This window comes from Dendropsophus ebraccatus, chromosome 4 (assembly GCF_027789765.1).
Source record: "Dendropsophus ebraccatus isolate aDenEbr1 chromosome 4, aDenEbr1.pat, whole genome shotgun sequence".
Lineage (NCBI taxonomy): Eukaryota > Metazoa > Chordata > Amphibia > Anura > Hylidae > Dendropsophus > Dendropsophus ebraccatus.
The window spans coordinates 131,959,207-131,983,816 of NC_091457.1; the positions used below are offsets into that span (position 1 = coordinate 131,959,207).

The window sequence follows — 24,610 nt, forward strand, 5'->3', positions numbered from 1 at the left end:
GAAGCCATACAGGAGCCTAGCTGGCACATCAAGTCAACTGATATGGCCACCACCACCCTGACATTGTGCCAAGTAAGAACTGAAGCTGCCAGGACTACAGGAGGGCAGCTCTTGAACGAAGTACATTTGGAAGGTGCAGAGATGACTCCCGAGGAGAGGGAGCAGTTAGTCAGGGTCCTGGGATCTCACCCAAATGCTTTTTCCCGGCACGAAGCAGACTTTGGGAAGACACAGACACTTGAACATGAAATTCCAACTGGAGATGCTCGACCAGTACGGGAACGGTACCGACAAATACCCCCAGCACTGTATCAGGAGGTCAAGGCCCTGCTGAAACATATGCAGGAAAGTCACATCATTCAGCCTAGCAGGAGCCCCTGGGCCTCACCAATTGTGCTGGTAAAGAAAAAGGATGGGACCCTGCGATTCTGTGTTGACTACAGGCGCCTCAATGCATGTACAGTCCGGGATGCCTACCCATTACCTCGAATTGAGGAATCTTTGGCAGCGCTAGGCCGTGCCAAATTCTTCTCTACCCTTGACCTGGCAAGTGGGTACTGGCAAGTGCCAATGGCAGAAAAGGACAGAGAGAAGACTGCCTTTGTTACACCTATGGGACTGTATGAGTTCCTCCGCATGCCTTTTGGACTGAACAATGCACCAGCTACATTCCAGAGGCTAATGGAACTGTGCTTGGGTGATCTGAATTTTGAATGCCTGCTGATCTACCTAGATGACATAATCATCTTTTCATCAAGTTTTGCAGAACATTTGGAGCGGTTAGACGTGGTCCTCGGCCGCCTAGAGGAGCATGGGCTGAAGTTAAAACCCACTAAGTGCCACTTGTTCCAGAAGAGCATTGAGTATCTAGGTCATGTGGTAACAAGGCAAGGAGTCCAGCCCATAGACTCAAAGATTCAGGCCGTTAAACAGTGGCCCACACCCAGCAACAGCAGTGAGCTTCGGGCCTTCCTGGGGCTGGTTGGATATTACCGGCGATTCATCAAGGAGTTTGCCCAGGTAGCAGCGCCTCTGTATGCACTCCTCCAGGGGTGCTTGCCTGGAGATACAAAAGGAAAGCCATTCGTCTGGGCTGAGGAGGCCGAACTGGCCTTTAGGGAGCTGAAGAAATTGTTGACCAGTGCCCCTATCCTGGCCTATGCTGATTTCACAAAGCCATTTGTGCTGCAAACTAATGGAAGCCTGAGGGGACTTGGAGCTGTACTGACCCAAGAGCAAGATGGTCAAGAACGAGTAATAGCATATGCCAGCAGAACTCTGCGGGAGAGTGAGAAGAACCCCGACAACTACAGCTCCTTCAAACTTGAGCTCCTGGCAGTGGTGTGGGCGGTGACAGAAAAGTTTGCGGACATCTTGACAGGAGTCGAGTTTGTGTTGATGACTGACAATAACCCACTGGTTCACCTGAATAATGCTAAGCTGGGTGCCTTGGAGCAGCGGTGGGCAGCTCGACTTAGTAAATTTAACTTCAAGACACAATACAGGCCGGGGCGGAGTAATGCTAATGCAGATGCCTTGTCTCGTAACCCATTGGAGAATCCCAGTGGCCCCACAGACGAAGAGCGGGAAGAGGTCGAGACCCCCAATTTCATGAAAGTGCCTAAACCACTGAAGAGTGCTCCGGTTCAGGGGGTGGAGCAGGCTGTCGAGATCACTGCGGGAAGGTCCATGGAGGAGTGGCAGGACTGCCAACAGCAAGACCCACAAATTGCCAGAGTAAGAGAATGGCTCCTTACTGATCACCAGCCAGCGTACAGGGAGTGTGAGACCTTGACATCATTTGGAAAGAAGTTGTGGCTGCAGAGGGGCCGTCTGACCTTCCGCGAGGGAGTCCTATGCAGAAGAGTACAACTCCCCACAGAGATTGGTCCCACCTGGCAAGTAGTAATACCAGATAGTGAGGTAAGGAACGTAGCTGAGTGGATGCATGAAAGGAAAGGGCATTTTGGACCTGCCAAGACTTGGGCATGGCTACAGAGATTCTTCTATCATCCTAACTCACAAAAGGTGGCCCAGGACATTTGCAGAAGCTGCCGAAACTGCAACCTAGCAAGAGCTGGGGATCAGCAGGCCCCAATTGGTGTTATACAGACAAGCTACCCACTACAACTTGTGATGATGGACTATCTTACAGTAGGAGAGTCCCCGAGAGGATACAAGTATTTGCTGGTCATGGTGGACCACTTTACGAAGTTTGCTGTAGCGGTCCCCACCCGGGACCAAACTGCTGAATCAGCAGCACAGTGCCTGTGGAAAAATTTCATTCTGCCTTATGGCTGTCCTACACAACTGCACTCTGACCAAGGGGCTTGCTTTGAAGGAAGAGTGATAGAGGAGCTCTGTCGGTTGTACCAGATTCGGAAGACACGCACAACACCTTACCATCCACAGGGAAATGGCGCATGTGAGCGCCTGAACAGAACCCTTCTACAGCTCTTGAGGACACTGGAGGAACAGAAAAAGGAGAGATGGCCAGACTACATTGCAGAGTTAGTGTGGGTGTACAACAACACTTTACACTCAGCCACGGGTTATTCACCCTTCTTGTTGATGTTTGGGAGAAATGGGAGATGCCCTCTGACCATGATGATGCCTGACAGTGGAGAAGGTGAAGGGTGGACCCCTGAGACTTGGATGGGAGACCATCGGAAGAAGGTACAAGAAATGTACGACCTGGTCGCCCAGCGCCTTGGCCCCCGCACATTACCAGCAAACAAGAAATTGAAGGAGTTGCCGTTACAGGTGGGAGATCGGGTAATGGTACGCAATCGCACAGCCAGAAGGGCTGGAAAGCTGCAGTGGCGGTGGGAAGTCACGCCATATGAGGTGATCCAGCAAACCAACCCAACCATACCAGTGTATGAGGTAAGACCGGAGGGTGCAACTGGACCGATGCGCATAGTGCATCGAAATATGCTTAGACCATGCACTTTTCTGAGAAGAGTTCCTGAACCCCAGCCAGAGAGTATCAACATGCCCACGGTACCCTCTGGGGAAGAGGAATGGTGGGTACCACCCCAACCAGATCCAACCCCCTTGGAAAGAAGGGAAGATATGCAGCAAGAGGAGAACAACGCTCTCTCTGTGGAGCCTTCAGTTGAGCTAAGACATTCTGGACGTGCTAACTTTGGAAGGATGCCTGCACGTTATGAAGACTATGTCTTGGGTATGCAGGTTGCCGGGACGGCTACCCTCAAACGAGGGGGGGAAGGTGTAATGCCAGAAGGTTCTGCTGCAGTATTAGAGCATAGAGGTTGGATGTTATCACCTCCGTCCAGCAGAGGGAGTCAGTTCCCAGCTAGGAGTAACAGAGGTAACTGGGGAAGGAAAAGCCAGAGACTCAGGAAGTGTGACCCACCCAGTTCCTGTAGAGAGAGAAGATTCCAGTGCTGGAGGTCAAGGGCAGTGACCTGTACCAGAGCTAAAGAGAGGTGTGACAAGGTGATCCACAGAAAGCAGGACAGCTCAGCCAGGTCCATAAGAGCTACAGCAGACAGAGCAGTGTGCAGCAGTGAAGGAAGAGAGCAACACAGCCCAGTGCTAGCAAGTGGAGTGCAGAGCACCTGGGACAAAGGGACACTGACACAGGAGTGTCCAGCCAGCCTCATCACTGCAGCAAGGAGGAAGGTACTGCTCAGGGGAGACAGAGCTGGTGCTGCAGGGGAGCCCATTGTTACCAGCAGAATCAGGAAGTGGGGCCCCCTGAGAGACTGTATATAGTTGTGCTACACCACATAGACTGAAGTGATATCCTCCCTGCTACTTATCTAGCTTCATAAAGAGACAGTGTCCCTGCTATATAGGAATCTACCTGTTATACAAGTTAAAGAGTTGTGGTTGTACTGCTGAATTATCTACAGTAAAGTTATCCCAACATTACTCAGCTGTCAGAGTGAGTTTGTCGCCATCCACCTGCACCCCTTACACAACCCAGCAGGGGACTAACAGCCCATCCATATAGGAAGATGATTAGGCAATATTAAACACTAGGGCACAGAAAAACATACAGCGCAGTGCACACTAGACTATCACTATGAACATGAGATTGTTGGTGGAGCCCACCCATAAGGCTGTATTCACATACATTGCAGTTTTACTGCAGTGTTGTGGTGGCACAACAACATTTTCACAGAAATTATGCAGTATTGCAAGGAAACTGTAATGTGTGAACAAAGCCTAAGAGTCTTATGTCTATGGCCAATATTAAAGTGAAAATCTTTTTTTTTTTTAAATCAACTGGTTTCAGAAAGTTATAAAGATTTGTAATTTACTTCTATTTAAAAATCTCCAGTCTTCCCATACTTATCCGCTGCTGTATGTCCTGCAGGAAATATTGTTTTCTTTCCAGTCTGACACACTGCTCTCTGCTGACATCTGTCTGTGACAGGAACTGAAAAAAGGCACAAGCAATGGGTGACGTGTTTCAGGCGATGCCACTGCCTTCATCAGATCCAGTAATGAAACCTGGTTCTGATGAAAGCGGCTACATCTCTCGAAATGCGTCATCCTTTTTATTACTTTATCAAATACTTAACAAATGCTAAACAAATGATTCTTCTGAATACATGGAGATTACTGGCAGGGTCACTACCCAGGGTCGCATGTATTTATGTGTAGTTAGTGTATTGACTGGTATTGTGTGCAGAGGTGTAGCAACACTTTTCTTTGTTCGGCTGCTCGAACCCAATATCTAGATACTACAGTCATAGCACATAGATATGTATAACTTAAAGGGAAACTGTAAGGCCGGACCACCCCTTCTAATGAATAATTAGCCGGCACTCTGCAGTGATGACTGCTGGGGTGACATCACTGTAAAGCACCGAATAAATGGGTCCAGCCAGGGTGGACTGGTGCACCATCAGTAGCCCCGCACCCAGTGCACCAAACCGCCTCATTTACATACTTATTAAACAACAAAGTTCCTGAAAATGGTGCTAAGGATCAAGGTAAAAAAAATTCTTCATCCTCAGCACCCTGTGTGCCATAGGGACATAACTACAGGTTAGATGCTTCTAACCTGCTGATAGTTTACCTTTAAAACCTTATGGTTTGTTTAGACAGAGAGATTTTTGAAGCCAAAGCCAAGAACAAACTATAAACAGAGAACAGGTCATAAAGGAAAGACTGAGATTTCTCCTCTTCTCAAATCCACTCCTGGCTCTTGCTTCAAAAATCTGTCAAATAAATCTCTGTCTAAACACACCATTAGTCCCCAGTACAAAATCTATAATAGGGGCCCACCTACAAATCCTTTAAAGGGGTACGCCAAGAAAAGAATTCTATTCAACTGGTGTCCGAAATTTGTAATTTACCTCTAAAAAAATCTCAAGTCTTCCAGTACTTATCAGCTGCTGTATGTCCAGCAGGAAGTGGTGTATTCTTTTCAGTCTGGAGAAGAGGAGAGGGTTTTCTATGGAGATTTGCTACTACTCTGGACAGTTCTTGTCATGGACAAAGGTGGCAGCAGAGAGAACTGTGTCAGACTGGAAAGAATACACCACTTTCTGCAGGACATACAGAAGCTGATAAGTAGTGGAAAACTGAAGTAAATTGAAATTCTGTGGCACTTTTTCCGCTGTAGTACCCCTTTAAGAATCATGGCACCATCCTATGTGGTACAGAGGCCTTTTGGGCCTGCATGGGCTCCAGGGCTCAGATGCAACTGGTATCTCTGCAACCCCCATAGCTTCCCCTCCGCCTGCCTCAATGTTATTCCAGCACACACAGTATCTCCTCAATTTCATTCTACAAAAAAAAAAGACGAGGGTATTGTAGTTATTTTTCTCCCTGAAACCATCCAGCTTCAGCTCTCTCAATTGAAAGCTGTCATCGTCACAAATCATCTGTTTTTTTTCCCTGTATCTTATTTTTATTTCATTTATGCTTCACTTGTCGCGTTGAGTGCTTCTGATTAGTTTGCGGAGCATTCTATTTACTTAAAAATGCTGTTCTTTCATATTCAGCGCCGCCGGTATATTCGCTGTGATTATTTTCAGAAAAGCATAACATATTTCATCCTGCTTTACATTTCATCCACACAGAGCAGAAGGTGCCATAGCTCAGGGAGTTGGGGGAGAGAAAATACTATTGTTCTTGATGCTCTTTACGCCTTTTTTCATAGTATTATGAAGGACGCTATGTTCTCTTGGTCAGTGTTTCTGCTATTGTTTTAGACGTGTAATGAATCAACTGACAATAATATGTCACCTCATTCTACCTGCGAGAGTTCACTGATTGTTACCATAGGAACCACAGACGGGCTTCATATAGCCTAAAGTGACTTTACTGTAGTTAGCACTGACAGAAGCGTACTTAACTTCTTGGAATATCTCATACAACTATTCTAGAGATCTACAGCCATTAAGAGCCATGGCATCATCTCACTTTTTAGCCACTTTAAAAAGCACTCCGTTGTTGTTGTTTTTTTTTGCTTATATAGTGCACAACATAGACTATTATTAAATAATAATGTATTCTTTGTGTTTACCTGTTTTATCTGATGTGGCAGCCATGTTGATGTCTGTTTCCCCACTGAAATGATTTTCCATGAATCTTCCGGTACTGTAGAGAGGGGGTGGGAATCTCAGTGCTGCAGATCCCCTAATAAAATCAGCTGGTGATCTATACACCTGACTAGAATCCAGCAGTCTATACCGCTAAAGGCCCTATTACACTAAGTGAATATCGTCCGTATTCGACCGATTATTATTAGCCATTACGGCCAATAATCGTTTGGTGCAATAGCTAGTGTTAAAAGGCAATAATTAGCTGACTGTGATCCTTGTCTTTCAACACGTTGAAAAAACTTAAAAAGATAACGACGGTCTGCTGGCCGTCGCTTCGTAAAATAGGACCGGCGGCAGCAGACCGCCGCTATCTCCTATGGATCTAACAGAGAGCACCCCCCCCCCTTGCTCTTACCCACAGCGCGTGTAATAGCACTACCGTGTTTCCCCGAAAGTAGGACCCCCCCGAAAGTAAGGCAGGGTGAGGGTTTCGGGGGGGTCCGCCAATGTAGGGCACCCCCCGATTGTAGAGCAGGGTAGCTGGGAGGGGGGAATGTAAGGCCGCATATGGGTGGGGTCCCTGGGGAAAGTACAGGAACTGCTACGGTACCTCGCTCCATCCAGGAGCCGCCCGTATTCCGCCTTCAGTAAATGGCCTGCGGCGCATCCTGCTGCTCGAGCTGCGATTGGCCAGTCAGCTCGAGCTGCGATTGGCCAGTCAGCCGGCTCGCAGCTGATTGGCCGAACGTCACCTCGTCAGCCCGGTACCGCAGAGGAATCGCGTTGAGACAGAAGAAAGGTAAGGTGTGTATGTGTGTCTGTGGAATGAGAAGGAACAGGGGAAATGGAGGGGAATGAATAAGAAGAAGGATAGGAAAGGAATAAGGAGGAGTGGGAGGAAGCATGAGAAATCCAAAGGATCAAAGAGGAATAAGGGGGAAATGAATGGGGATGTATACAGGAGAGGAATATGGAGGAGCGAGAGGAAGCATGAGAAGTACAGGGGGAATGAGGAGGAATGACAGAAAAAAGGAAGGGGAATGACTAGGAGGAAAAACAGTAGAGGAATTTCCCAATGTAAGGCCTCCCCCGAAAGTAAGGCAGGGTGGGACTTTTGGGAGTAAAATTAATGTAAGACAGGGTCTTACTTTCGGGGAAACACGGTAGCAGCAAGCGAGGAACAAGGAGCAAGCGAGGGCTTATCTGACAGGTTGGCGCTCGCTTGCTCCTCCAGATCGACCCGTGTAATACAGTAATGGGTTGGGGCCAATTCCCATTATGTGCAGTTTTGATGCATTTTCTTATTCCTTAGCATGTTAATTCCCACTCATCCAGTCAGCAGCCAAGGAAGGACCCCACGCCCCAGGTCCCCATTCAGACCCGTTAATAGTAATACACCTATCTGTTCAGCATTTCTGTCACTAGTTTATGCCGCCCCCATTTAAGGCAGCATAAACCTAGTGACAGATTCCCTTTAAAGGGAACCAATCACGCCGAAATTGCCCCCATTGATAAGGAAGCGTGCTGGTACATCAGCCAGCACGCTTCCCAAACATCCCCCTGTCCCCTCTGTCCCCTCTTTTGTTAGCCCGTAATCTTACTTTTGCGATGTCCCGCGCCGTATGCTAATCAGCCCTAAGTAGTCCGGGTGGGCTGAACTAGTCAAGGTGGGCTGTACTAGTCACGGGCCTGGGCGCTGTAATCACGCCCAGAGGGGCGTGATTCAAAGACCTTCGCTCCACCGACGTCATCTCTGGCCCGCGTTCACGTCGGCGGCGCGCCGCGTCTTTCGCATGCCGCGCATGCGCAGTACGGCGGGAGAAGACGCTGACGTACTGCGCGTGCGCGGCGTGCGGAAGACGTTAGCGGCGCTTGCGTTCCAACGCCGACGTCTTCCGCACGCCGCGCACGCACAGTACGTCAGCGTCTTCTCCCGCCGTACTGCGCATGCGCGGCATGCGAAAGACGCGGCGCGCCGCCGACGTGAACGCGGGCCAGAGATGACGTCGGTGGAGCGAAGGTCTTTGAATCACGCCCCTCTGGGCGTGATTACAGCGCCCAGGCCCGTGACTAGTACAGCCCACCTTGACTAGTTCAGCCCACCCGGACTACTTAGGGCTGATTAGCATACGGCGCGGGACATCGCAAAAGTAAGATTACGGGCTAACAAAAGAGGGGACAGAGGGGACAGGGGGATGTTTGGGAAGCGTGCTGGCTGATGTACCAGCACGCTTCCTTATCAATGGGGGCAATTTCGGCGTGATTGGTTCCCTTTAAGTTGATATATTAATGTCGGTTGAACCCACTGAAAGTAAGCTACTACCAGAGGTATATGTCAGTGGCTTAGAGCCCCATTACAGGGAGTGATTATGGGCCAAATAGGTGGATAATTGCTCTGTTTAACAGACCAGTGATCAGCCAATGAACGAGCAGTCATTTGTCAGGTTTGACATTTTTAAATATCCTTGTTCATTGGCCGCACATCTCCCCGTGTAATAAGAGACAGGCGGCTGATGAATGATAGAGGTTTCAGGCTGCATGAACGATCCAGTGAGTGAGATAATATAGTATTCTCCTGAGCTTACAACCACGGCCGGTTTCATTACTGAACTTATATTATATGTATATAAAATCTGAGAAAAAGTTCAGTAATGAGAATTCTCCATAACATAATGGAAAGACATATATCAAACTGGTGGCGAGTAGAATTGTCTTAGTTGCCCCTAACAACCAATCAGATTCCACCTTTCATTTTTTAAAGAATCTGTGAGGAATGAAAAGTGGAATCTGATTGGTTGCTTGGGGCAACTAAGACAATTCTACTTTACACCAGTTTGATAAATCTCCCCCATTGTTCCTATATAGAATTATGTGACCACTCCAGAGAACCATGACGTGTGGCACTTTATCTATACACCCTACTGCACTAGTAGAAAGTATGAAGGCCCCATTGAGATAAATTGTAGTAGTTTCTTTGGGTGACTTCCTTCTTGCCAGTAGTAGTCGATCTCTCATACTATAATGTATTATACCGTAACAGCTGATTGCAGCTCCGGGTATACTCAGCGCTCTACAAGCACAAATCATTCAGTGATTAATCTTTCAACAGGTTGCTAGGAGCAACAAATGTTATTATTTCGACAATGCCGGTTACCATAGCAACCTGCCATTTTATTGCAGTCAAATAATTGAAACGCAGGTCGGGGTAGAATAAAATCTGCCACACATGTAAAGTAAAATCAAGGAAATTCAGACCGTGATGAATCAACACATTGAGGATCAGCAGAGAGTGGGTAATAGTGACTCACCTGTGGTTATTCATCAGAGTTGTGAATGCGCCTTTTTCCCCGCAGGTTCATGAATTATACATAGACATTCAGCCAGGTTGTACTGTATGCCCTGGTACTCGCCTGACTACAAGGCTGTTGTACAAAATTATAAAGTCCGGTTATCATTTAAGTGGATTACTAGGGGGAAATGATTAGAATTCTTTACGCTCAAGCAAACATCTGCTGCATGAAGACATTTTAGGGAGTGTGGGAGGCAGGTGAGAGAAGAGCACCAGGTGTTCATCTGCTTCTCAAAGAGACTCTGAAACAAGACGACAGATTTATAAAGGCCAATAGACTTCATATACCATATCGGAGGTGAGGTGGAGATTGTAGTCACACTGCTTGGACCACTTCTGTGTGTATGAAGTCAGGTTCAGAAGGATCTGGACAGTAAGAATTTCCATAATTTCTCCTCTGTACACCGCCACAATGGATCTGAACAAAGACATCAATGCAGGATTGAAGTCTTGACTTTCTGATGGTGAGTTGCAATGCATCCAAGGTACTTAGGAGATGGGGAACAGCTTGTTGAACAGCTTGGGGAACAGCTTATCAGGCTTTAGAGCTTATCAGCCTTTTAAAGTCTGGGCCACTTCACCCCGATTGCCTGGAAAAGCTGGATCCAGTCCTGGAAAACTTTTTTCCCAGTTTTCCAGTACTGTATCCAGCTTTTTCCGGCACCCAGGGAGGAGCGGCACAGACTTCAAAGCCAGCAGCCTGACAAGCCTGACATGAATGGAACAGCGTCAGTGTGGGGAAGCTGGTGCGGCGGTCCTTTTTTTGAACCACGGCCTGGTTCCCGCGTACGACGCCGGTCTGTTACTGAGCACCGACCTGGGCTGAAGTACTGAAGGCAAGCCGCCCCTCCCATTGTGGTGAACCCAACACCCCCCCCAGTGATGTGGGCTCTATTAGAATCAATGGAGCCATGTCCCCACTGGGGACAGGAGTTCGGTAATAGACTGGCTTCAGCCCGGGCCAGTGCTTGGTAATAGACCGGCGCTGTGCATGGGAACTGGGCCGCCGTTCTATTCATGTGCATACTGATGGTACATTCGCTTTAAAGTGTCCTTAATTCCAGAGCGCTATACAAGCAATGTGGGGTGAGGGGGCACAAGACATTACATGAACAAGGTAAATGGCAGCCTAGTACATAGGGATAGAGGAGCCTGTCTGCAAGGGCTTACAATCTATAAGATGTGAATTTCGGTGATAGACAGGAGTCCCTGTTGCCATACATACATTCTATGGTGCACTAGGATGATGGCGTGCTGCTAGTCATGTCGATGGCAGCCACATCTGTACTGTCTGTATGAATACTGCTCATTATGGAGAAATAAGTGGCACCAAATTCCTGCAGGAGTCTGTCACATATATTCATGAAAATTCTTTCTTTTGAATCAACCCGTGATTGATTAATATGTGCCCATTCAACTATTTATTCCAGTTTTACCCCGACTGTTTAACACAATTTCCTACATTTTTGCACTCAGTAAATTATAAATGTGTGCACACCTAACTTATCATTATTGTGGCTTTCCGCCAAACTAACATAAATTTCAAGTACTGCCATGCTTACCTATGAATTTAATACATCAAATATGCCCTTTATTTGCAGCATAACTAATGTGGTAATATGGACACTCCAACTGATCAGCTGTTGGAGTCTAATAATTGGGAGTAAATTGACACTACAAATAAAAACACCCAACAGAGATCCATGACATGTTTCGCCTGGATGTGGCAATAGCTGGGGTAACAGCGTACCCCTGAAGATGCCAAGTACTGGCAAAACATGTATTCAAATCACATGCCACTATGTAAGATCTTGTGTTGCTCTTGTAAACTGCATGTTAAACTCCAAGGGAGACATTTATGAATGTTGCTTTCCCAGCATCCACCAAGTAGAAGGCTCTTCCCTTTCCATGGCCTACACCCCTACTTCCCTGATGGGTATGTGGCAGGAGGCAGGGCAAGCGGGGAGGCAACGTGGCCTCCTCCTGCGTCTGATTTATGATAGTTTACGCCTTTAAATTACAACAGTCATAAACCTTTCAAAATCTACACCTGCGACAGGACAGCTTTACTTAGAGGCATGCTCCAGTTATTAAAACTTTTGTCACGGCCGCGGCGGCTTCCCGCGTTCCGGGTCGCCGCCGCGACCGCCTCCTGTCCCATGCAGCCGCCGGGATCCTTGTGTAGGGACCCGGCGCTGCTGCTAGTTCGGCCCCTGGGGCGCCTCACCTCTCCTCCGTTCCTGTCTCAGTCTGTGCCGGCCGACGCGCGCGTCCCCGCCTCCTAGGGCGCGCGCGCGCCGGCTGTCTCAGATTTAAAGGGCCAGTCCGCCCTTAATTGGTTAGTTGCACCAATCACTCCCTATAAATCCCAGCATGCCCTGTCCCTTGTGTTGGAGCCTCTACATGCTTCCCATAGCGTTTGGCCCAGCCCCCTGTTGTTCCTGATTCCTATCCGCTACCTGGTCCCAAGTCCTTGTTCCTGATACCTATCCGCTACCTGGTCCCTACTCCTTGTTCCTGGTTCCTGCTTCCCCGTTACACTTTAGTTCCTGTGTTCAGCCTGTCACCTGCGGTCACGCCTACAGACCTCTGCCAGTACCATCTCCTGCCTACTGCTCCTGCCACGCCTCGTCTGCCGTCACCAGCAACCAAGCCAGGGGTAGCGACCTGGGGGTCGCCTGCTGCAGCAAGTCCATCCCGCCTTGCGGCGGGCTCTGGTGAAAACCAGCGGCCCCTTAGACTCCGCTCCCTGGTGAGGTTAGTGCCATCGCTGGTGACGGTCCAGTGGATCCACTACTTCAGGCGTTACAGTAGGCTCCAACCATGGATCCCGGCGAGGTGCCGGATCTCCGTGACGTCGCCAGAGTGGTCGCTCAACAGGCTCAACAGATCCAGCAACAGTCGCAGCAAATCCAGCAATTGACTGCCGCCCTACAGCAGCATACTACAGCCCAGCGCCTATCACCACCTGCAGCTACCTCGAGACTTCTACTGGCTCTCCCAAGCAAATACTCTGGTGACTCCAAGTTGTGCAGAGGATTCCTGACTCAATGCACTATGTATATCGAACTTCTAAGCAATCAGTTTCCCACTGAGCGCTCTAAAGTGGCTTTCATCATCAGCCTATTAGAGGGTAGAGCTCTGGCCTGGGCCACGCCGCTGTGGGACCGAGATGACCCTGCTGCTGCCAATCTCCGAACCTTCTTATTCGAGTTTCGCTCCGTCTTTGAGGAACCTGCCCGTGCTTCTTCAGCTGAAACTGCTCTCCTCAACCTCTCTCAAGGGAGCTCCTCTGTTGGCGATTACGCCATCCAGTTCCGTACCCTGGCGGCTGAATTGGACTGGAATGAAGCCGCTCTAATAGCCACCTTCAAGAAGGGCCTGTCTAGTCGGGTGAGAGACGTGCTTTCCGCCCGAGACCTACCCACCTCCCTGAACGAACTCATCCTACTGGCCACCAGAGTTGATACTCGTTTTTCGGAGAGGGAGGAGGAGGTTCGGTATGAACATCTACTAGGCTTGCCCCGTTGCCAGCACCAGCTGGCGCCGGTTTTCCAGAATCCTGACTTTCCGGTGCCCCAGCCCTCTCCTGAGATTCCCATGCAGGTGGAGCGGGCTCACCTGACGCCTGATGAAAGAATTCGTCGTCTGGAGCTGAATCTCTGCCTCTACTGCGGTGGTTCGGATCACTTTCGGCTGAGATGTCCCCTACGTCCCCAAACGTCCGGGAGATGCTCGCACCTAGGTCCGGTGGGACAGGTGTCCCTAGGTGTGAACGCTACCTTTCCAAGTTTGTCTATGCCGGTTTCCATCCAGACACCCTCAGGACAAAATCACCAGACTACTGCCTTTCTCGATTCTGGGTCAGCAGGCAGTTTTATTGCGGCAACATTGGTCCAAAGATGGCGGCTACCCGTGATCCAACTAGCCAGGCCCTTGACTATCTCCTCGGTCACGGGTGAGATTCTTACCGACCAGATATATTTCCAGACCGCACCTCTAGTCCTCCAGGTGGGTCCTTTACATCAGGAAAAGATATCCTTCTACGTCCTGCCCCATTCATCCCCAGCCATCCTCCTGGGACTCCCTTGGCTGCAATTACATGCTCCTGGACTGGAGAACCGGGGAGATTATCAGTTGGGGTCAGGACTGTTCCAACCAGTGTCTCAAGTCACCTCAGACCAAGTACTCGGTGTCGTCACCTGACCCCGCCAAGCCTCTATCCGGCCTACCGGCAGAAGACCAAGACTTGGCGGATGCCTTCTCTGCCGAGAAGGATCTCATCCACAAACCCACATCCCCTCGCCACAGTAGACCTCCTGATCGCCTAGTACCAGTCGTCACCTCTACTCTTCAGAGAATACCCCCCGGAAAGACCCATATTCACCCTGCGCTTCGAAGAGGGATTTTGAAGTGGGGACATTCCTCATTGGAGGCCGGGCACCCTGGAGTCCGAAAGACCGGGCAACGGATCTCCCGCCACTACTGGTGGCCCAGTTTGTTCCAAGATGTCAAAGACTTTGTGGCCAAAGGGGGGGGGTACTGTCACGGCCGCGGCGGCTTCCCGCGTTCCGGGTCGCCGCCGCGACCGCCTCCTGTCCCATGCAGCCGCCGGGATCCTTGTGTAGGGACCCGGCGCTGCTGCTAGTTCGGCCCCTGGGGCGCCTCACCTCTCCTCCGTTCCTTTCTCGGTCTGTGCCGGCCGGCGCGCGCATCCCCGCCTCCTAGGGCGCGCGCGCGCCGGCTGTCTCAGATTTAAAGGGCCAGTCCGCCCTTAATTGGTTAGTTGCACCAATCACTCCCTATAAATCCCAGCATGCCCTGTCCCTTGTGTTGGAGCCTCTACATGCTTCCCATAGCGTTTGGCCCAGCCCCCTGTTGTTCCTGATTCCTATCCGCTACCTGGTCCCAAGTCCTTGTTCCTGATACCTATCCGCTACCTGGTCCCTACTCCTTGTTCCTGGTTTCTGCTTCCCCGTTACACTTTAGTTCCTGTGTTCAGCCTGTCACCTGCGGTCACGCCTACAGACCTCTGCCAGTACCATCTCCTGCCTACTGCTCCTGCCACGCCTCGTCTGCCGTCACCAGCAACCAAGCCAGGGGTAGCGACCTGGGGGTCGCCTGCCGCAGCAAGTCCATCCCGCCTTGCGGCGGGCTCTGGTGAAAACCAGCGGCCCCTTAGACTCCGCTCCCTGGTGAGGTTAGTGCCATCGCTGGTGACGGTCCAGTGGATCCACTACTCCAGGCGTTACAACTTTCTGGGGAAATGGGGGAGGGGGGTTTATTTAAGACTGGCATATGAGTACACCAGTCTTGATAAATTGTCCTCCTCAGGCTGCATTTACATGTTCTGTGAAGTTGTCCATGCGCACGGACAAATTTATAGCCCATTGGTTTGCATTGGGCTATTTACATGTTCAGTGTTTTCACGGATCTCCAATCTGTTCTGTTTATGAACAGGACATTTCATAACTCAGAAGGGAAGCACAGAACGGATTGTCCATAGAAATCAATGAGATCTGTATTTTTAACTGATGTGATGTAATCAATGTAATTTAAAATGCTATAAACGGATCCGTGAAAAACACAGACACAGATGCAAAACAAAAGCAAAACGGATGACAATATGGACCGTTTTGCATGGATGACAGAGGTACCTAGCAGACCACAATGACGGGCCAGGAAAAACACTGAACATGGTAATGCAGCCTTAGGCTATGTTCACACAACATAAGTTCCGTGGGAATCATGGCCGTTGTAACAACAGCTGTGATTCCCACGGCACTTACATAGTGCTGCATTCTGAGGGAATCCTGGCCGGAGTGTATACACCTAGTATACACTCAGGCTGGGAACCCTAGAGGCGCCGTAGAAAACTGACATGTCAGTTTTCTGCGGCCGCTATTCATTGAATAGCGGCCGCAGAAAACCCTTTCAGTGCACACTGTGGACTCCGGCTCCGGCCGCTTGCTTCATAGTGTGCAGTGGGGAGTTCTGATGCGGGCGCGTAAGGATGCACCCGCATCAGAACTTAGCGGCGCTAAAGATCATCCGACCGGTACTACAGAACTTGATCTTTTCAGAGACCGGCCGTTCCGGCCTTAGTGATATATGTATAACATTTACAAAGTGCAGAAAATATAGGTGATTTTTTTTTTTTTACCTCTAGGGGAGATTGGAATAATACTTTGCCCTTCTATGCTGCAGATAAATATTATCACGCTGTATACCCCCAAAATACGTTCTATATCATCTAATAGACGGTGGCCAAGAAGCAATGCCACATACCTCATACGGAGGTTCATGCTGCAGTTTAGGGGAGTATTGTCGGAAATAATCCAGCCCCTATTATAGGGAATACTTTGCATCACCTAGGAGTCGTATAATCTCTATAACTGTACTTGACTTGGAGCCTCATTACATTTAGTAATTGCATATTTCTCATGCTCACATTTCCTAAGACACTTAAGTACCTCTTATAGGATGTATACACCGATCAGCCATCACATTAAACCACCTGCCTGATATTGCATTGGGCCTCCGCATACTGCCAGAACAGCTTTACTGTATAAAGGCATCAACTCCACAAGACCTCTGAAGGGATCCTGCGGTATCTGGCACCAAGACTGTACTGCTGATATATTTAAATGGAGGTGTAATATTTCCCACTGAGTAAATCCATCCAGAGATGGAGCATAAGGTGAGACGTTATCTCAGAGACATCTGTGCTTTGAGCTCTCCTCTCCCATCACATTCTTGAAATATCTAAAAGAAAGTTTATTTAACTTTTACAAGAAATGTTTACTAGAAAAATGTAAAGGATATAAGTGGTGGATATATTACCGTTATATGGTTATTTATGTATAAGTGTTGCTATAATATGGTGATTTATTTATAAGTGGTGCTGTAATATGGTGATTTATGTATATTATAAGTGGTACTGTAATATGGTGATATCTATATAAGTAGGACTTATATGGTGATTTATGTATAAGTGGTGCTGTTATATGGTGATATATGTATATTATAAGCTGTTATATGGTAATATCATAAGCAGGGCCGTATAATAAGCAGGGACGTATTACCAGCTGCTGCTGCCCTAGGCATTAAACCTGAAGACGCCCCATCCTCACTCACCAATTAGCATCATGATTTTGTAATTTCTAAATAGCTCCAGGCGTCACATTTAACTCCGCCACACTAGACCTAAACAATACCACCATACTGTGACTGGATAACACCACCACACCAGACCTGACCAATACCACCATACTGTGACTGAATAACACCGCCACACCAGACCTGACCAATACCACCATACTGTGACTGGATAACACCACCACACCAGACCTGACGAATACCGACACACTGTAACTGGACAAGACCACCACAGCAGAACTAACCAATACCATCATACTGTGACTGGACAACACCACCACAGCAGAACTAACGAATACCGCCATACTGTGACTGGATAACACCACCACACCAGAACTAACCAATACCGCCATACTGTGACTGGATAACACCACCACAGTAGAACTAACCAATACCGCCATACTGTGACTGGATAACACCACCACAGCAGAACTAACCAATACCATCATACTGTGACTGGACAACACCACCACACCAGAACTATCCAATACCGCCATACTGTGACTGGATAACACCACCACACCAGAACTAACCAATACCGCCATACTGTGACTGGATAACACCACCACACCAGACCTGACCAATACCACCATACTGTGACTGGATAACACCACTATACCAGACCTGACCAATACCGCCATACTGTGACTGGATAACACCACCACACCAGAACTAACCAATACCGCTATAATGTGACTAGATAACACCACCATACCCCCCCCCCCCTTCAAAAAGATTTGCTGGCAAGTCTAAACAGGAGGCGGGAGACTAAAAAAAAAGTGGTCTCCTTCCCCCTGCTCCCTGGTGCTGCCTAGTAGTAAATATGGCCCTGATTATAAATGGTACTGTTATATGGGGATATCTATATACAGTTGTCCCTCAAGTCACATTACTAATTGGTTCCAGGACGACCATTGTATCTTGAGACCAAAACTCTATGGAAAACTGGTAATTGGTTCTGAAGCTCCCAAAATATCCTCAAAAATGAGAAAAAAATGAAGATTTAAAAAAAAGCATATAGCTAATATAGATAAAGCAATTTCTTACATACAACAGTAAGAAGGAGCGCCTGGAGACTGTAAATTACTTTCTATGTAGAGTACCGGGGCTGGAGCATTTTCAGGGTCCTGTGCAGATCACACAGGATCTCAGAACAGTACATGTAGTATAAGGCTATGTTCACACAGCGTAAAAGTACGTCCGTTGTTGCATACGGCAACAATGGCCGTACATTGTACGAAAAGACACGCTGCATGTTCTTCTATGGGATCCCGGCCGGAGCGTATACACATAGTATGCGCTCCAGCCGGGATCCCAAGCAGCGCCGCAAACAACTGACATGTCAGTTTTCTGCGGCCGCTATTCATTGAATAGCGGCCGTAGAAAATCGTGTCATTGCACACTTTGAAGCGAGCTGCTCCGCCCACTTGCTTCATAATGTGCTATGGGGAGTTCTGATGCGGGCGCGTGCTGATGCGCCCGCATCAGAGCTCTATGGCCATTAAGATCATCCGGCCAGTACTGCAGTACTAGCCAGGATGATCTTTGCAGAGACCGGCCGCTCTGTGACCCGACCGGGTCACGGAATGGCCGATGCAATACGCCGTGTGAACATGGCCTAACAATGTACTGTCTAGAGGAGATGCTGATCACTGTATGCAGTTTACTAATACTGGGGTTTACCAGTACAATGGCCTCTTTTATTGGTGGATCATATAGCTATTCACATGTGCCGCAGATCCTGACTGTCTGTAGCGTTGTATGTTGAGTCTGGAATCAAGTTACAATGTTTCAGCTCCGTTTAAAATGACATCAGTTATTTTGAGTCTAAAATAACAGACGTTATTTAGCAGTCTGGCCTCCCCTTAGAGCAATGACTGGTGTTTGCACATTATTTAAGTTTGGGGTTACTAATGGCCGTTTGAGTGTTGCTTAATTAAAAAGTCCATTGAATTTAATAGAATGGAGAAAGAACAGTGGAAAAAGAAAAACTGTGTGTGAACAACTAATAAAAAACATCCACTATTTGCAAAAGACGTCCGAAAATAATGATCATGTTCATTATTTTGACGCCCGTGGGGAAAACGTCCGTTATTCAATTCATTGTGTGCATTGGACGTCCGTCTTCCCATTAACTTCAATGCATTAGACAATTTAGACAAAAACTTTTTTTAAATAATGAAAATCGTCCGCCTTTCCTCTATTTTTGACGTTGTGTGAATATAGCCTATATTATAAGTGGTGCTGTTATATGGGGATATCTATATAAGTGGTACTGTTATAAGTTGATATCTATATAAGTGGTACTGTTATATGTTGATATCTATATAAGTGGTACTGTTATATGGTGATATCTATATAAGTGGTACTGTTATATGGTGATATATATATATATATATATATATATATATAAATATATATAAGTGGTACTGTTATATGGTGATATCTATATAAGTGGTACTGTTATATGTTGATATCTATATAAGTGGTACTGTTATATGGTGATATCTATATAAGTGGTACTGTTATATGGTGATATCTATATAAGTGGTACTGTTATATGTTGATATCTATATAAGTGGTACTGTTATATGGTGATATCTATATAAGTGGTACTGTTATATGGTGATATATATATAAGTGGTACTGTTATATGGTGATATCTATATAAGTGGTACTGTTATATGGTGATATCTATATAAGTGGTACTGTTATATGGTGATATCTATATAAGTGGTACTGTTATATGGTGATAGATATATATATATATATATATATATATATATATATATATATATATAAATATATATAAGTGGTACTGTTATATGGTGATATCTATATAAGTGGTACTGTTATATGTTGATATCTATATAAGTGGTACTGTTATATGGTGATATCTATATAAGTGGTACTGTTATATGGTGATATCTATATAAGTGGTACTGTTATATGGTGATTTATGTATATTATGGAGACATAGGTTTCTTATACTGACCCACCTGGTGCATATTTTAAAAACTTACAAGAAAATGAAATTATTTGAAATACTGATAAATCTGTCAAGGTTGTAAATTCCTACATTATTAATATTTCAATACTTTCAAACATTTATGATTTTCCTGAATATGTATGTGTTGGATAGGGTTAGTTGAATATGATTAGGTGTATACATTGAGCCTCATAGCTAAATGTACTATCTCCACCAAGCCTCTGTTCACACTGAATGTGTGGAGTACTTTGGTGTCCTGATGTATACTTCTCTTACCTACTGTATATATGCCACTGTATAGGCATATCACGGCATACATCAGCAATACACTATACAGTAAGCTTTTTTCTGGCTCTCTCTGTAAAGAATAGCAATTAGCTACTATATTCTACACACATTAAACAGTCCATCATGGATATCAACAGCATACTGGTTTGTCATCTGTCAGGTGAGTCTATGGATGTGGTTGGTGTATATGCCAGGAGCTTTCCCAGAGCGTATCCCTGGTGCTTACAGCAAGCGCAGCATAAATAGCCCCATAGGGCAGCATATTCAGCTGACAAATCTGCTTTAAGTGCAAATGATTGTTGCGGTTGGGCTTCTGTTTGTGTATTCTTTTCATGTATTATAGCTGGATCAGTGTCATCTTTCATCCGTAGCCTAGTTTTCCTTTCCCCCCCTCATTCTTATAAAAGGAAGAGGACATCACACAATGTTTTTCCCATGAGCCTCCACACACCTTGATCGTCCCCGGACAAATCTATCTCCGTCTATTAGTGTTTCTCCTTTTTCCCCTGCCAATTACAACCACATACAGTGCAATGGCTGGTGCCCACTAAAGGAGAAGCAATGCTGCCCCTCGGCCAGCTGATCAGCCATAGTACCTGGACTAGTTGGACTGATCTCATATTGATGGATAAGACATCAGCATCAAAGCCCTTTAATTGCTCTAAATGGAAGCGATCGGTCCTGATGACGGATCCTCTTCAAGGAGAAGCAGCGAAAGCTAGCAACATTGTTTAGCTTCCATCCAAATCATCTCCTAAACCTCCTTGTGGGGTGACACGTTGACTTAATGATTGATGGTGTTATATTCAGCTCTCAGTTTATCCCACTTGACATAAGTAGACTTCATTGATTCTTCGGCTTGACTCAATTAATGAAGCAAAAAGTAATCTTATAGGTAATTACCTCCAGCATATGTGATGCAGAAGAGGATCCTTGAGTCATTTTATGATGTCAAGCACATGAGATTTTCTCCGGAAAGGACTTCAGTATATCTGCACTGAATGTATTATAATATACATGAGTCTATTGTGTATTCTAACAATGCATTAGTGTAGAATATCCAAAGGCAAATGATGCACAGGTTTTTCTTAGCCCTCATATCTAGCACTGCCTTCAGTTGTTAAATGTTATTTATAGTATACCCTATGGAATAATACTTTTAGAGGCTCTTATACTTTACATTGTGCCTGTTCTCTGTTATTCCTACTTAAAAAGTATGACTACTTGTACCTTCGGATAGCTGCTTTTAATCCATGATCTGTCCTGGGGTCCGTTCGGCAGGTGATGCAGCTATTGTCCTAAAAAACAACTTTTAAACTGGGAGCCCTGTGCCCAACGGCCGGGGCTTAGACTATCTGTGCCCTAACTTTGCCACTGGAACATTTTCTGCTGTCTGAACATTGCACAGGTGCCTTAACGATCCAGCCCATGTTCAGTATTCACACAGGTGATGAATAGAGACAATCTGCCTGGAGCATTCCTAATGATGAGGAGGGCGGGGAGGAGGGACAGAGAGGTTGTGCCAGCCTAATGCATAGATATTCTAAGCCCCAGCCGTTGGGCACAGGGCTGCCAGTTTAAAGTTGTTTTTTTAAGACAATAACTGCATCACCTGCCTAACGGACCCCAGGAAAGATTTTGGATTAAAAGCAGCTATCTGAAGGTACAAGCGGTTTGGGGGGATCGGATTGTGGGTACAGAGTCCCTTTAAAGGTTAGGCTAGGTTCACACTGCGTTTTCAGCATACGTTTAACGTATCCGTTTTTTGCAAAAAACGCATGAAAAACGGATTGCAAAAAACGGATTCATTTGTGTGCATCCGTTTTTCCATTGACTTCCATTATAAAAAAAAACGGATCCGTTTTTTTTGGCGGACCAAAACGGACCAAAAAACGTTGCTGACCCTATTTTTCTGGACGTTAAAAAAAACGGATCCGTTAAACGGATGCTGAAAACGCAGTGTGAACCTAGCCTAATCTGTCAGCTACTATTCAGGTTTCAAACTGCTGACACTGTTAGATAGCTGTTAGGGCAAGAAGTCTCATTTCATATATCGGTCTGTGCTTCCATACCATAAAATGCTTGGTTTTTTTTGGCGGGGGAGCAAGGGGTGTTATATAGAGATGAGTGAACCTCAAGCATTTTTCAGACACTGGTATTTGAATAATGATGGATGAAGAAGTTAGAGATGCAGTCCTAGAGAGTATTGAAAAACATGGATACAACCCATGGCCTATGGCTGTATCTGTGTTTTTCGGGAAGCCTTGGGGCTGTATCCAACTTTTTCAGCCACCAGTAATAAATTGCTGCATGTTCGGGTTCAGACAAACTCGAGCATGCTGGAGGTTCGCTCATCTCTAGTGTTATATTCGTTACTAAAAAGAGCCATGTGTTTTCAATTGTGCTTTTTTCTGTTGAACTTAAAGGGAACCTGTTACCAAGACAATGCTATATAAGCTATATACATCATGATGATACTGTATGTCATCCTGAGCAGGAAGAGCGGAGCAGATTGATATATATCTTTGTGGAAAAAATATTCTGTATAACTTGTTGATTGAAATACCGGATAATTCTGTGATAAGGAGTCCAGTGGGCGGTGTCACTCAATGGACCGGACTCTTTAGTATTAAAAAATCAATAAAAAACAAGTTATATTGAATGTTTCCCATAAAGATATATATCAATCCACTCAGCTCCTTCTGCTCTATAACATGATGCCGATAGCTTAGGTAGCATTTCCTTGGTAATGGGTTCCCTTTAATGGCAAAACAGCTGATAATTCACATTCTATAAAATTACAGTCCTAAAATAAAGTAAAAGCCTTTATTATTGCCCAAAAAGCATCCGTTTTTTATTTCATGTTTCATTCCAAAAATGGCTGGTTTGCAAGTTTCATAATAGCAATTGTTGTAGGGGGGGTGACAATATATAATTTAAAAATGCATTTAAAAAACTGAACAAAAGGCACTAACAAAAAACAAACAAAAATCCTTGTTTATTGCATGAAGGTGATGATTTTTTTGAGGCTGAACGTATGGATCAAGAAATTGTGTGTGTATAGGAGAGATTGTCGAACCTCGGGATTTTGCAGGTAATATGCTGTATACTGGAATTCCAGGCGGTACCCGGGCTGTCTTCTCCTTCCCCAAGGAACTGGAAGGCATCGTGAATCAAATGCTGCAGGTTCAAGAGTGTTCGAGTTCGATCGAACCTGCAAAATCCCGAGGTTTGATCATCTCTGGTGTATAGCTTGATGCTGACTCAATGACAAAAGAAAAATTGTGGGAGTGCTACTTTAACATCCCTACTAGTATTGTATCATACCAGCAGGGGTCATACCCCCCAAGATTTATCAGCCATCCCATATGTCTGAAATACCTCTTAAATGCATTCAAAGGAACCAAATCGAGGGCATAAAACGTAGCCCCGGTATTTAGCCAAAACTAATTTGCTCAAGATTCCTCTCCCGAGTCCTATAAACCTTGTATTTTTTAAAACCTTCCGTTTGCAGCTAGGAGAAAGCACAGTAACAGTGTGATAAAGATACAAACATGCAGGTCACAATGTGCAGCGTTTTTCTCCATCAAGAGAGAGAGAGAGACAGGAACATTTCAGATGGCTTTATAGAAACTTTCCGCTTAGTGTAGCATGAAACTACAGTACTTAGAGTTGACCTCGTATTTATGGGCTACATGCTCAGCCTCCTGTTTATTGATTATCTGGAATCCTAGCAATCATTGCAGCTTTTCTCTCTGCTTGTTTGTAGGTCAGTGTAAAAAGATTGTGCCGCCGGAGTCTGGCTCCTTCCACATTGTGCATGGAAATGGCTCTTCGGTCGGGACAGTTATTATGTTCCAGTGCTCCTCTTCATATCAGTTGGTTGGAGAAGGATTAACAACCTGTATCTGGAAAGGAAACAGCACCTTGTGGACAGCTGGGGCTCCATCATGTAAACGTAAGGGATTGTTTTTTTTTGTTTTTTTATACAGTCAAAGTCATTTTATGGTTAATTCTACCGTAACAAACCTGACGCTGCTGTTTTTTTCACAGGGTGACTCTGACCTTTATATTTTCAATACAAGACTATGCACACCTGTTCAAGCAACTTTCTTGGCTCAGATGCATCTACATTTTTCCAAAAGCGGAGCGGTACCCTACTGTTCTATGTAAACAGCTTCCCCAGTAGACTAGCATACTTCAGGCTGCAAAAGCACTGTATGTTTGTAGTCTGGTCAGGTTAGCGCTCCCGCACTCATGGCTAGATATCTCAGCTGATTTTTCTCCTACAGATTA

General features: G+C 46.2%; 1 protein-coding gene across 1 annotated transcript in view; it reads left to right on the top strand.

The window, feature by feature from the left end:
* Positions 1-24,610, top strand: part of SUSD3 (sushi domain containing 3) — a 65,734-nt gene that overhangs the window by 20,701 nt on the left and 20,423 nt on the right. The window contains exon 2 of the mRNA XM_069967068.1: positions 24,084-24,272. Coding sequence (XP_069823169.1) covers positions 24,084-24,272 — 189 coding nt within the window. The remainder of the gene's footprint in view (positions 1-24,083; positions 24,273-24,610) is intronic.